The 13,828-nt window shown below is 43.2% G+C and overlaps 1 protein-coding gene across 3 annotated transcripts in view; it reads left to right on the top strand.

The window, feature by feature from the left end:
- CBFA2T2 (CBFA2/RUNX1 partner transcriptional co-repressor 2) overlaps positions 1 to 13,828 on the top strand; it is a 137,756-nt gene that overhangs the window by 102,334 nt on the left and 21,594 nt on the right. For all 3 annotated transcript variants that reach the window (XM_051846165.2, XM_051846164.2, XM_051846163.2), the window contains exons 3-6: positions 3,048 to 3,289; positions 6,170 to 6,259; positions 10,456 to 10,637; positions 12,250 to 12,503. In XM_051846165.2, the coding sequence (XP_051702125.1) occupies positions 3,048 to 3,289; positions 6,170 to 6,259; positions 10,456 to 10,637; positions 12,250 to 12,503 (768 nt within the window). The remainder of the gene's footprint in view (positions 1 to 3,047; positions 3,290 to 6,169; positions 6,260 to 10,455; positions 10,638 to 12,249; positions 12,504 to 13,828) is intronic.

Genomic DNA, 13,828 nt, shown 5'->3' with positions numbered 1-13,828 from the left:
CCGTTGGTTCACCTCCCAATGACCGCTGTGGCCGGCACACCGCACTGATCCAAAGCCAGGAGCCAGGTGCTTCTCCTGGTCTCCCATTCAGAGAGCTGGACAGGAACAGGAGTGACAGGGACTAGAACCCGGGGTGTTGGTGCCCCAAGAGGATTAGCCTATTGAGCCGCGCCACCGGCCAAGCAGCTCCACTTCTAATCCAGTTCCCTGCTAATGTGCCCGGGAAAGCAGTGGAAGACAACCCAAGCCCTTGGGCCCTAGCATCCATGTGAGAGACCCAGAAGAAGCTCCTGGCTCCCAGCTCCTGGCTCCAGATCGGATCAGCAGTAGGCATTGTGGCCATTTGGGAGTGAACCAGCAGATGGAATTCCTCTCTCTGTCTCTACTTCTCTCTGTAGCTCTTTCAAATAAGTAAAATAGGGCTGGCACCGTCGCTCAATAGGCTAATCCTCCGCCTGCAGCACCAGCATCCCATATGGACGCCGCTTTTAGCCTAGGTTGCTACTCTTCCAGTCCAGCTCTCTGCTGTGGCCTGGGAAGGCAGTGGAAGATGGCCCAAGTTCTTGGGCCCCTGCCCCCGCTTGGGAGACCGGGTGGGCGGAGCTCCTGGCTCCTGGCTTTGGATCTGCATAGCACCAGCCGCGGTGGCCATTTGTGGGGTGAACCAACCGAAGGAATACCTTTCTCTCTGTCTCTCTTTCTCACTGTCTAACTCTGTCAAATAAAAAAAAAATAATAAAAGAAGTCTTTTAAAAAAAATAATTGCTTTAAAAAAACAGAAGTAGATTTGCCAGGGCTTAAATTGACATTTCCACATGGGATGCTAGGGCCCCAAGCATTGTCATAACCTGGTGTGTCTCATGCCCACCCCAAACTTATCTTAATTATATTCTTTCATCCATTCCCTTTGTATAGAATGAAGACGACTTTGCCAGATAAAGTTCCATGAAAGGTTGGCCTAGGAGCAAGGAACAGGTAGTCATATGACACTGACTGGCTTAGAGAAAGCAGAACAGAAATGGGAAATTGATAAGATTATGTTAGGCAGAATACAAGTAACTGTCAGCTTTCTAATCTAGGTGAAAATTTAATGATTGTACTCTTTACACCTTGTTCAGTATTTGAATTGTGTCCTATTTCTATATATTTAACATAAATTATTTGTGAGAAATGATAGACAGAAAGCTCCCATCTGTTGTTTCACTCCCTAAATGCCAGCGACAGCCAGGGCTGAGCCAGGCTAAAACCAGGACCAGTATTTTAATCCATTCCTTCTTGTGGGAGTCAAGGAATCATCAATAGTTGATTGATGCCTACTGACTCCTGGTGTACAAATTTAAACGGATGCTAGAATCAGCAGTGGAGCTTGTATGGTTGAGGGCACCTTAGCTGCCAGGCCAAACACCCTCCCCGCTTTTTTTAGATACTGTTTTACTTTCTTAGATTTTCAAGCCTGAATATGATTAAATGAAAACTGTTCTACACCTAGATACTAGGTAATTTTATTTCAATGTTGAATGACAAAGGAGGTTTTACTTAATGCAAGCAAGAACATAGCTTCCTGATTATTTTCCAGGTTGAAACTACCAAGAAAGGACTATTAAGAACAACAGGAGGGATGGTGTTTATCATAGCAGTTAAAACTGTACTTGGGACGCCTACTTCCCATGTCATAGTGACTAGATTCAGGTGCCATCTCTCTCTCTCTCTTTTAAAGATCTATTTATTTATTTGATTGGCAGGGTTACAGAGAGAAAGGTTTTCGCTCTGCTGGTTCACTCCCCAAAATGGCCACAACTCCAGGAGCTGGATCCATTTGAAGTCAGGAACTTCTTCCAGATTTCCCACATGGGTGCAGGGGTCCAAACTCTTGGGCTGTCCTCTACAGTGTTCCCAGGTCATTAGCCAGGAGCTGAATCAGAAGTGGAACAGCCAGGAATTGAACTGGCAATAACATAGGATATGGACTCCCTCAGGTGGAGGCTCAACCTGCTGTGCCACAGCTCTGCTCCCAACCACTCTGTTGCTGATTACAGCTTTCTGCTGATTGGAGACAGTAGATGATGGCTCAAGTATAAAGTTCCTGTGATTCTTACTGGAGACCTGAATGGAGTTCCTCGCTTGCACCTTCATCCTGGTCAAGTTCCAGTTGTTGTGGGCATTTGGGAAGTGAACCAGTGGATAGGAGGTCTCTCCCTCTCCCTCTCCCTCTCCCTCTCCCTCTCCCTCTCCCTCTCCCTCTCCCTCTCCCTCTCCCTCTCCCTCTCCCTCTCCCCATCTCCCTCCCCACCACCTCTCAAATCAGTAGATTAAATATATTTAAAAATTAAAGAAGTAGGTATACCATAATTAGCCACATGTATTAGAATTTTTTAAAAGATTTATTTTACTGAAAAGTCACAGTTACACAAAGAGAAGGAGAGGCAGACAGAGAGAAAGGTCTTCCATCCATTGGTTCACTCCCCATTGTCTGCAAGTGGAGTAACCAGAGCTCAAACCGGCACCCATATGGGATGCCAGCACTGTAGGCAGTGGCTTTACCTGCTATGCTACAGCCCCAGCTCATGGAACTTAGTGCTTTATTGAACGACCAAGAAATTAGCAGTATTAATTTAGCAGCATATAAACTGACTCTGATGAACTTGAGTTTCTGAATGGTCATTAAATCTATAGTCTTCGATAATGTGGGTTAAGACCCTGAAATGGAAGAAGATGTAATAAAAAATGGGCAAGACTGTCCACAGTGGACAGACAGCTCAAGCTCTGCCTGTTGAAGGCAGTTTTTGTCAGAGCTGCCCAGCACTGCCCGTGGCACCCTGGAGTGACAAGTGCCTTCTCTAGGCTGAAGAACACTTTTGTTTTAACATTGTTATATTGTTATCTTTATTTTGTTTTTGACAGTTTGTCTGATAGCAATCTTGTTCAAAACAGAAATGGAGTTTTTGTTGCTCTTTTTTTAACTTGGTGATTTACAAAATTCAAATGAGAGAGCAGAGGTCCTCCTGCTTTTTAGTTAAACTGGATCTTTTATTTTGACTTTCTTTTAGTAAGCAATGGAATCAACCATTCTCCTCCAACCCTGAATGGTGCCCCGTCACCACCACAGAGATACAGCAATGGTCCCGCTTCTTCCACATCATCTGCCCTGACTAATCAACAGTTGCCAGCCACTTGTGGTGCTCGGCAGCTCAGCAAGCTCAAACGCTTTCTTACCACCCTGCAACAGTTTGGGAATGATATCTCCCCAGAGATTGGGGAGAAGGTGCGGACTCTTGTTCTAGCACTAGTGGTAAGTATGGAATTTCTGCTGTTGGCAGCTACCTGCGTAGGTGGCTTGGATCTAAACTCTGCTGGATTGTAGATTTTATGGTAATCTTTATCAAGAAGCAAAACTATGCTTACCTTATTGCTGAAGGTACTGATAAAGTTCCAGGAAGCAGCTTTAGTTGTTTTTTGGTTTTTTTTTTGTTTTTCTTCCATCTGCTAGTTCACTCCCCAAATGGCTCCTGCAGCCAGGGCTGGGCCAGGCCAAAGCCAGGAGCCTAAAACTCGATCCAGTTCTCCCAGATGGGTGCTAGGGGGCCCAGGTACTTGGGCCATTAGTAGGGATCTGGATCAGATTTGAAAGAATTAGAGAGAGGTACAGCCAGAGAGAGGTCTTCCATTCCACTGGTTCACTCCCCAAGTGACCACAATGAAGCCAGGATCCAGGAGCTTCTTCCAGGTCTCCCACGCAGGTGCAGGGGCCCAAGGACTTGGGCCATCCTCCACTGCTTTCGCAGGCCATAGCAGAGAGCTGGATGGGAAGTGGAGCAGCTGGGACTTGAACCGGCACCCATATGGGATGATGGCATTGCAGGCCGGGGTGCCACAGCGCCAGCCCCCTGAATTTGTCTTAAAAATTGGTTTCAACAAGCTTTCTGGGGTCCAACCAAGTTAATTCTAGGCTTTCTAATTTAATGTATTCAGCACTAAGACATAGTTTCCCTACCATGCAGATTAGAATACCAGCAAGCTTAATTTTCAAAATAATAATAATTTATGAAACTACAAGTTTCATGGTTTAAGTAAATTTTATCAATTGTATTTCATTGCTCTACTCCTTATGCATATGTAGTTTCTATAGAATTTTCAAGATAACACATAGTTTTTCTTTCTGTATTGAGCATGGTGAGCCTGTGATAGAAAGGAATGGTTTTCTGATATTAACAGCCAAAAAGGATATTACTCTCAGTGTTTATAAGGAAAGTACTGCCAATTCCCAATGTTTATAAATTAGATTTTTCAAGATGTACCTCCAGTAACAGCATCCTGTACTCCTTCCTGCACATCTGTCTCCATATGTGTTAAAAAGATGCATCACAAGAACACCCTTCTTGATGTGCAATCCAGAGACCCCTGGAATGCCCCTAATATCCTTTCTAGGTGTCCAAAACATCCAAACCGTTTTCATAGAAAAAGTAAGATGTTACTTGCCTTTATTTTCCTCTTATTCTCTCAAGCATGTATGGTAGAATATTCTAGGGACATACCGTGGGATTTTGTGACAGATTAATGCAGAAGTGGTGGATTCCAACTGTCTTTTAATTGACTAGCTATTATGGAATTGCAACACTGTTAAATAGTGTCCCATATATAATGGGTTATTTTGAAATGGGTTAATTTTTTAAATTTTCAGTTTTTATATTTAATACAGTGAATATCGATTGATACAATATGTATAACTTACATGGAATCTGGGACCAAAAAAATTGAAGAGCTACTTCCTTAGAAGATGTCTCAGTCTAGAAGCAGACACAGTGGTTAAAGTGCTATTTGAGATCTTATATCTATATCTAAGTCATAGGTTTGAGTCATAGCTCCATTCTCAATTCCAGTTTCTGCTGTTGAGTACACTGGGGGGCACCAAGTGATGCTCAAGTAATTGATTGCTGCCACCCATGCAGGGCTGGATTGATTTCCTGGATTCCAGTTTTGCCCTCCCTGAACATTAGCTTGAACATTTGCAGAGTGAACCAGTACATGGGAAGTTGACTTGGTCTCTGGTCTCACTTCCTCTTTTTTTCTCTCTGAATTAGATAAAATTAATATTTTAAACAAAAAGAAACATCTTTTGTGAACTTTGAAGCAAATGTTTTTGTTTATTCCTCTTAGCAGAGGAGCTGAGATTCATTCCTTGTTTAAAGGCCGGACTCTTGTTGCAGCCATCTGGGGAGTGAACCAGCAGATGGAAGATCTTTCCTCTCTAACTCTGCATTTCAAATAAAAGTAAAGCAAAGGGTAGACGCTTGAGAAGATACAAGAGAAGTGCTAATAACTTCTGAGAGTGATTAAAACTTGCTTAGGGGAATTTGCCCGTTTGGAATTGTTCTGAAAGGCTACTAGGTCGTTTAAAGGTAGATAACACCGATTGCTCTTTTTGTTTGGTTTTAGCTTCCATTTAGAAACCATGGGAAAGGTAGCTTCAGGTGGATAGGAAATACTATTAAGTTGGCATTTTGGGCTGAGTTAGGATCTGTTCTACAGAAAACATTGTAAACTTGATTCTCTGGCCCTGGCCCTAATGGGCCTTTTTTTTTTTTTGGACAGGCAGAGTGGACAGTGAGAGAGAGAGACAGAGAGAAAGGTCTTCCTTTTGCTGTTGGTTCACCCTCCACTGGCCGCCACGGCCGGCGTGCTGTGCTGATCCGAAGGCAGGAGCCAGGTGCTTCTCCTGGTCTCCCATTCAGGTGCAGGGCCCAAGCACTTGGGCCATCCTCCACTGCCCTCCCGGGCCATAGCAGAGAGCTGGCCTGGAAGAGGAGCAACCAGGACAGAATCCAGTGCCCCGACCGGGACTAGAATCCGGTGTGCCGGCGCCTCAAGGTGGAGGATTAGCCTATTGAACCACGCGCCGGCCTCCTAATGGGCCGTTGATGAATCCTTCAATAGGAGGTGGACCTCAGTGCCTCTCTTCATGAGAGGTGAGGAAGGCAGTGCCCTGCTCTGGCCCAGGCCACCAAGCAAAGGAGTTTAGCTTTATAAAGGAAATAGAATTTCATTCACCTTTGAGGGAGGATTGAGTTAGTAAGAGTCCTCTGGCATTTTTTCCCCCTTGTGATAGGAAAGGGTTCAGCGCTATGACATAGTGTCCGGTTTTGAAAGTAAACAATGTTATTTGTCTTTTCAGAACTCAACAGTGACAATTGAAGAATTCCATTGTAAGCTCCAAGAGGCCACAAACTTTCCTCTTCGTCCTTTTGTGATTCCATTTCTCAAGGTAATTCTAAGAGATAGCTACTGAGTTTAACTTATCTTCATTTTCTCTAGATCTACTGATACCCGTTCTAGGATCTAAATCAAGGCAATTGGCCAGGCTTTCCTTTTTTGATTATTTGGGTCTGCCAAAAAGGTGTGAGTGAAATCTGCGGATCAGCTTCATGCTTTATTGAGAGGTACAGGAATCTAAGTTGTGTGAAGCCACTGCATACAGAAGGAGCAAGTAGAGGAGGGAGTTGGAGGTGCTGGGGGTGGGGCATGGGGCATAGGGCATAGGGTTGGGGGAGACTGGGTTCCCAACAGAAGAAGTAACTGGCCACTCAATCTTCTGACTATGGCCAGCAGGGTTAGGTGTACTTGAGAGGAGGCCTGCATAAAGGAAGGGCCTGTGCAGTTTGCACTTTACCCTAATGGGGGTGGGAAAACATTTTTTTCTGCTAAGGGCCTTTTGGATGTTTATAACATCATTCATAGACCATAAAAAATTACCAACTTAAAAACTAGCCTGCTATATAGATACATTGAAGTATGAGTCCTGTCTGCAAATGCATTGACAGAGCCAGATCAGGGTAGACATTCCACACCTCCTGAGCAGGAGAGGAGGTGGGAGGATAGCTTTTTTGTTAGTTTGTTTTTGCCCTGTCTCATCTTTATTCGTAGAAACAGCACAGGCGGGCACTAGCCCCATACAGACAGCATGCAGGAGTCATACCTTTTGTCTTTCCACTGGCAGGCAAATACTGTTATGTAAACTTCATGGTGGGCTGCGCACCTTTGAGAGTAGCCTGAGCTGGAACTGGGATTGCAGGTGCAGGCCTTGGGCTTGGTTTGAGCCTTGGTCTGGGCCTTGATTTGAATCTTGGATCGGTCTTGGCCTTCGTGGTGTTCTTTAGCTAGGACAGTCTAAGACCCTGGGCAATGTGGGCTCATGTTTGCAGCAAACACCCTTTAGTATCATGGACTTAGCTTCCTTAGGCTTGACAAGGGCCTTAATAGCTTCAGCACCATGCAGTGTTAGCCTTGGTGCTGTTGGCCTTCATCTTCTTCAGGCCCTACTTGTTGTGCTTCTTGGCAAAATGCATTTTCCTTAGGAACTTGGGGTCCACCCCTTTAAGAGATTTGTGTCTTTGGGATTGGGGTTTCTTGGTGCCATTTCTGTGCCATATTTGGGACTGATGTTTTGTGGTGTGGTTCTTGGACTTGGCCATGTCTGCACTATATACTAAGGCTGCCAAAGTGCCTGGGGCCAGAAAAAGAAGACAGGAGAGCAGTTTTACATCTCCATAAGCCCCAGTTATGCTAGATTCTAATACTGCCTCCTGGAATTAATGTTCTCTGGAACATAGCTTTGGAAACACCATTCTAACTTGTCCTTACCTGATAAGTAATGAAGTGTTATATTTTATAGAGTATGCACGCTTTAATACCCTTATCTTTGAAATAGCTTCATGCTCACAGGTAAACTGCAAAGTGGTACAATAAGATCCTTGCATAACCTTCTCTCAGATTCTGCATATGTTAATATTTCAGCCACATTTACATTTTCATTCTCTTTCAATTTATTTTTCCAAAAAAAAATTGGAGAATAAGCTACAAACCAGGTATATCTAAATATACAATTATCAGGAAATTCATACAACACAGTTCTTTATAAACCTTGCCCATGTTTCACCAGGTTTTCTACTTGTGTCCTTTTACCACAACAGAAATGCTTGTGTTGTTAAGGGAAACATAGTCCTGGATGTAATTCAGGATCACGTGTTGTATTTAATTGTCATGTCTCTTTAGCCTGCTTTAATCTGAAAAAATCTCTTAGCTTTTCATGATCTTGAAAAGTGTGAGATTTTTATTTTATGGAATGTCCCTCCCTTTGTTTTTTCCTAAAGCTTCCTCTTGATTAGAATCAGGTGGTGCTTTTTGCACCTGAGTGGTAGGTAAGAGTATCACTGTGCTATCAGGAGGATAGCATGGGGGCTGTTGACTTTGATCATTTGATAAAGGCAGTAACTGCCATGCTTTCGACTGTAAAATTGCTGTTGTCTCCTTTACTTAAATGATAAGTTTCAAAATCAGATAACATTATGACTCAAACAGATTTAAAAAATTAGTACATTTCAGAGATTTTGTTGAATTCATGGTCAGTAAGGGAATCAATAAAATGTCACAACCAGCTCAAAGGTAAATTAAATACAAGGCACATTTACAGATGCCTTTATGATCCTGCAAACACAGGTAAAGATAATTTGTATGTCCCTAGGCAGCAGATATTCTGCATTACTACCACTTATCTGTGCGTTATAGGGTTGGAAAACAGTTCAAAGACATTGAAAGACTAGAGGCAGATACTGGTCTGTTGTAGACCAGGTTGAACAAACTGTGTCTCGGGTCCAACCTATCAGATGGTTTTGTGCAGCTAAGGTCAGCGTTACAGACAATGTCTGTAATCATGCTGGTGACAGGGAATTCTAAGCTAAATGTTATCATACAGAAGGATTAGATTCAGTTGGGTTTAGGATTCTGCTGATATGGTATTTGTGAAAATTTGTTTCCTATTTTATTAACATTTACCATATAAAATCTTTAATTTTGCCTATTGACTCAACAAAACTATCTTGTAGCATAGCAGACCCAGAGGAAAACGCAGAGGCCTGAGGTACACAGAGTGCCCTATGGCTCCATTGTGATCAGATTGCAAGCCTCAGTGGCCCAGAGCAGTCTGTGCGCCTTTCTCAGCTTGTGACACAGCTCTGTATGTTCTGTCTGGGTCTTCCTGTGTCAGAGCTAGTAGACAGCTATTTCTCGATGCCTCTAGAGTCAAGAAAGATTTGTGAGATTTGTATTAGTGGGAAATAATTAGCTTTTATTATTATTTTATTATTCATGATAGAACAATATGTCACAAATGTAAAGATCTGACATGGTATTTTTTTTTTAATTTACATTTTTGCAGTTGCAGGAAGATTGAACTTACGGAACAAACTTAAGGGTTTTATATTGTCAGATTTCCTATTCTTGACACTGTTATTTTGGGAAACAGCATGAAGTAGGTTGTTATGGCAGCTTTTTGGCTGGAATTCAAGGTGTTGTCAATTTATTTCTGCTTTAAAGCAGTCATTAGTTATGGTGCCTGCTAAGATAACCTCTCTGAGGGGATGACTACTTGTTTGTATTAAAACTCCTTTCACTTGTTCATCATCCTTTTGGATAAAAGCTTTTATTATAGGCTCAGCCTGAAATATTTTTAAGTTTGGGTAAAAAACAAAATTCTTACCTCTTTAATGAAAACAATACAGGTAAAGTAATATCTGTTTATGAAGGATTTAGAATTCTGAAGTTTAAAAGAGGCATGGGGTCCAATATTGTGGTGTAGTGGATTAAGCCACCATCTGCAGTGCCAGCAGCCCTTATGGGTGCTGGTTCGAGTCCCAGCTGCTCTACTTCTGATCCACCTCTCTGCTGATGTATTTAGAAAAGCAGCGGAGGGTGTCCTGAGTGCTTGGGCCCCTGTACCCACACGGGAGACCCAAATGAAGCTCCTGACCCCTGATTTCAAGCATGGCCATTGCAGCCATTTGGGGAATGAACCAGCAGGTAGAAGACCTCTCTTTGTCTCTTTCTCTCTGTAACTCTGCCTTTCAAATAAATAAATCTTTTTTTAAAAATGCATATGGTTTTTCATAGGGTTAGTCCCCATTAAAAGTTTTCTGAAGGAAGAGTATCACTCCATAGTTAATTACCCTTTACAGGGTATCTCTCTCCTAGTAATCCTTTGTAGAACTCTGTGTTCCACAAGAATCTGTTGGAATTCCATGGCAGCACTCTGAAGAACAGGAAGGGATCCCAGAGAGAGAAACCAGCATTTGTAATGATGGAGGAAAGAGTGAGATTGCTCTTACTGCCTGGTAGGCAGTCTCTGAAAATACATGTATTCAAATTGTGCTCTACACGTCATTACTGACATATGACCCCCTTCTTTAAGGAGGTTTACATCAGCTTTTTAGGGAAGACAGGAGTCCAATAGCAATTCTAGTACAGTATCATAGGCGACTCTCTACATAATGAAGAACTTTGGAGAATCAGAGCTACAGGGAGAGCAGGGCTTTGGTTTCATGTGACTTAACTCTGTGAAAGCCCTGTGAGATGCTGATCCTGGCTGCATGGGGCACAACCCTGGGAAAACTGCCCCTTCTCTTCAAGGCCAACCTGCCCCTGCTGCAGCGGGAACTGCTACACTGCGCCCGGGCCGCCAAGCAGACCCCGTCCCAGTACCTGGCTCAGCATGAACACCTTCTGCTCAACACCAGTATCGCATCCCCGGCAGACTCCTCTGAGCTGCTCATGGAGGTGCATGGAAACGGGAAGAGACCCAGTCCAGAGAGGTGAGCAGGAAGGACTTTGTTCTTGCTTTTCTTGAACCACTGTGACCTTCTCCTTTGTGTGTGAACAGGAATTTGATTTCTATGCTTACAGATAGCTAATCGATGTTTCAGGCTTTCCAAGGTTTGCTTTGCTTTTTCCCAGTATGAAGTAGTAGAGGGAGTAAGACTATCTCCCAGACATGAGTATCTTTCAAAAACCCTTCAGGTGGGTCTGCATACCCATGGTGAGAAATTCTAGAGTTGTATGGATCCCCTCTGCTTCTGGGAGTATAAGAAAATTCTCTGAACAGTCAACACAGAAGACTTGTGTGACCAAATGGGGGTGGGTTTTTTGTCCACACATAAAGCAAGCAAGCAGTCAGTTCGGCAACAGATGCCAGCTGGAACTCCTGCAGTTTAATTTAGTTCTGACACTGCCTACATGTAGATAGCATCAGATTCTGGATTGAGACTTCAGTCCCCAAAGCTCTACCTTATCCCCTCCCTTGATCTGCCAGTTACCAACCCTCATAGGTGCTTTTTCCTGTGCTTCAGATCACCTGGCTATAAAATAGCACTCCCCCAACACCGTCTTCAGGCTCCATTCATTGATTAGAGTGGCTTATAGTCTTCACTGCACTTATGTTTACTGGTTTATTCCAAAAGATGTCTCACAAGATACCAGAGTACAATGCAGCAAGATGTGGGAGAAGGGGCGTGTAGCTCCCATGCCCTCTGTGTGCAGGTTCTCGAGACTCTGTCCTTTCAGGTTTCTGTGGAGGCCCGGTTGAGTGATTGCTTAAATTGTTAGTCGGTGGTGATTGGCCTAACCTTCAGCTCATCTTCTGTCCTTAAGGTTGAAGGCAGGTATGAAAGCCCAGACCTTCATCTTTCTACTCACCCCCATCCTAAAACTACTTTGTTGCTGCCAGCCACCAGCTTGTTCACTTGCATACAAAAATAGGTTTACCACTTTGAAGAGTCCCAGGACATTAGGATTTATGCTGGGAAGACCAAATAGGTATTTCACAAGTGGTTACCACAGCATTCTTTGGGTTATTAAGGAAGTTATATTTTCCAATGGTGGAAAATGTATTACAGTTGAAGTGGAATGGCTGAAAATCTCAAGTCACAAGTGGATTAGTGAGCCTTTTTTTATCCTGTGTAAGGAATTGTTTCTTTCCTATAACACCTCCATGGTAACAAATTTGATCTTAAAACATTACTGGTAAACATGATCCTTCATAATAAAATGACTCCAGGTAGAAGCTGAATGCTTTGATGTTAATAATATATCTTACTCATAATATATTTATGAGAATAAAGTTCTGAATAATTAAAATGAAACAAAAAAAATTCTGAACACAGGAATCCCCTCTGTATGTATGCCTCTCATACTGGAAATGCAGTCGTCTCCTTACTCTTTACTTTGTTTCCTGAAGGTTAGAGGTTTCTGCGTGGTTATCTGCAGTTGACATGATTGCCTAGCACCTGAAGACAGTTCAAGCCATGCCACATGTACATGTTTTCTTCCAGTCTTTATGTAGCAGAATATGGAACATAAAGTAGTGCTCAGGGGATGCTTGAGTGAACACTTGTTGTCAGGCTCAGATGTGCACTTCTGGTTCAACAGGAGGGAAGAGAACAACTTTGAAAGAGATCCAATTCCTCCTGAGCCTCCTGCCAAGAGAGTGTGTACCATCAGTCCTGCTCCCCGGCACAGTCCTGCCCTCTCTGTGCCACTTATGAACCCTGGGGGCCAGTTCCATCCGACTCCTCCTCCTCTGCAACACTACACCTTAGAGGATATTGCAACTTCACACCTGTACCGAGAACCCAGTAAGATGCTGGAGCATCGAGAAGTTCGTGAACGGCACCACAATCTTAGTAAGTGATGTTCGCAGCATGGCAACGCTTTAAATTCAGGCTGAATGCTTGGATTTCCTTCCTGTTTCATGAAAAATTAAATAACAGCATCATTGTTTTTTCCCTATTGATGAGATCAAACAATATTACATGTAAAAATAAATGTTAGATGAGATGGAAACTGAACAAATTTGGCAGTTATTATGGTACAGCAGGTAAAGCTGTCATTTGGAATACCCATATCAGAACAAGTGGGATCAAATCCCACCTCTGTCTCTCCTTCTGCTTCCTAACCAGCTTCCTGTCAATGCACCTGGGAGGTAGGCAGCAAATGTTTGGATTCTAGTACTGAGTTGCTGCCACCCACAGGAAAGACCCCTATGGGATCCTTGCTCCTGGCTTTAGCCTGGCCCAAAGTGGCTGTTTGGGGCATTTGAGGGGTTGAACCAATGAATGGAAGATCTCTCCTTCTGCCTTTCAAATGACTGAATGACTGTTTTGTTTATTTTAATATATATACTTTTAAAAAAACCACAAATTTTAGAAATTATGAAGGCTTTAAAAAGTTCATGGAGAGGCAGGCACTTGACTTAACCAGGTGAGACATACTTGTATTGTATCAGAGTGCCTAAGACCCTAAGAGGCAGTGGTAATGGCTCACGTAGTTGCGGCCCTGCCGCTGAAGTGGGAGTCTTGGATTGGTTCCTGGCTTTAACCCTGGTGTGAACCAATTCATGGATCTCTCTGTCTCACTATCTCTCAAAACAAAACAAAAATTTAAAGATTTATTTATTTGAAAGGCAGAGGTACAGAAAGAGGGGTCTTCCATTTGCCGATTCACTTCCCAAATGGCCACAATGGCCAGTGCTGGTCCACACCAAAGCCAGGAGCCAGACTATCTAGACTTGGATTCCCAGCTTTCCTGTTTCACTGATTATATGACTAACTATTAAATGCTACAAAAGCAGCTTCTTAGAGACGACTTGTAGTACTTAGATTAGGGACTGGTATTTAGTAGGAAATACTAAATAATTGCTGATTGTCTCACAATTGTTTTGAGGCATAAAGCAGAGAAATATATATTATTTAAATATATGTATATACACACACACGTGTGTGTGTGTGTGTGTGTGTGTGTGTGATTTATATATGTATTGAGCAGAGGCAGAGGGAGAGGTGGTTCACTCTCCAGATGGCTACAACGACCAATCCGGAGCCAGGAGCTGCTTCTTGGTTTCCCATGTGGGTTCAGGGGCACAAGGCCTTGGGCCATCTTCCATAGCAGAGAGCTGAATTGGAAGTGGAGCAGCCGGGTTTCGAACTGGCGGCCATATGGGATGCATCTG

The sequence above is a fragment of the Oryctolagus cuniculus genome, chromosome 11 (assembly GCF_964237555.1).
Source record: "Oryctolagus cuniculus chromosome 11, mOryCun1.1, whole genome shotgun sequence".
Taxonomy (NCBI): Eukaryota; Metazoa; Chordata; class Mammalia; order Lagomorpha; family Leporidae; genus Oryctolagus; species Oryctolagus cuniculus.
Note: the sequence above shows the minus strand (reverse complement) of the source record. Positions and strands in the feature narration are given on the sequence as shown.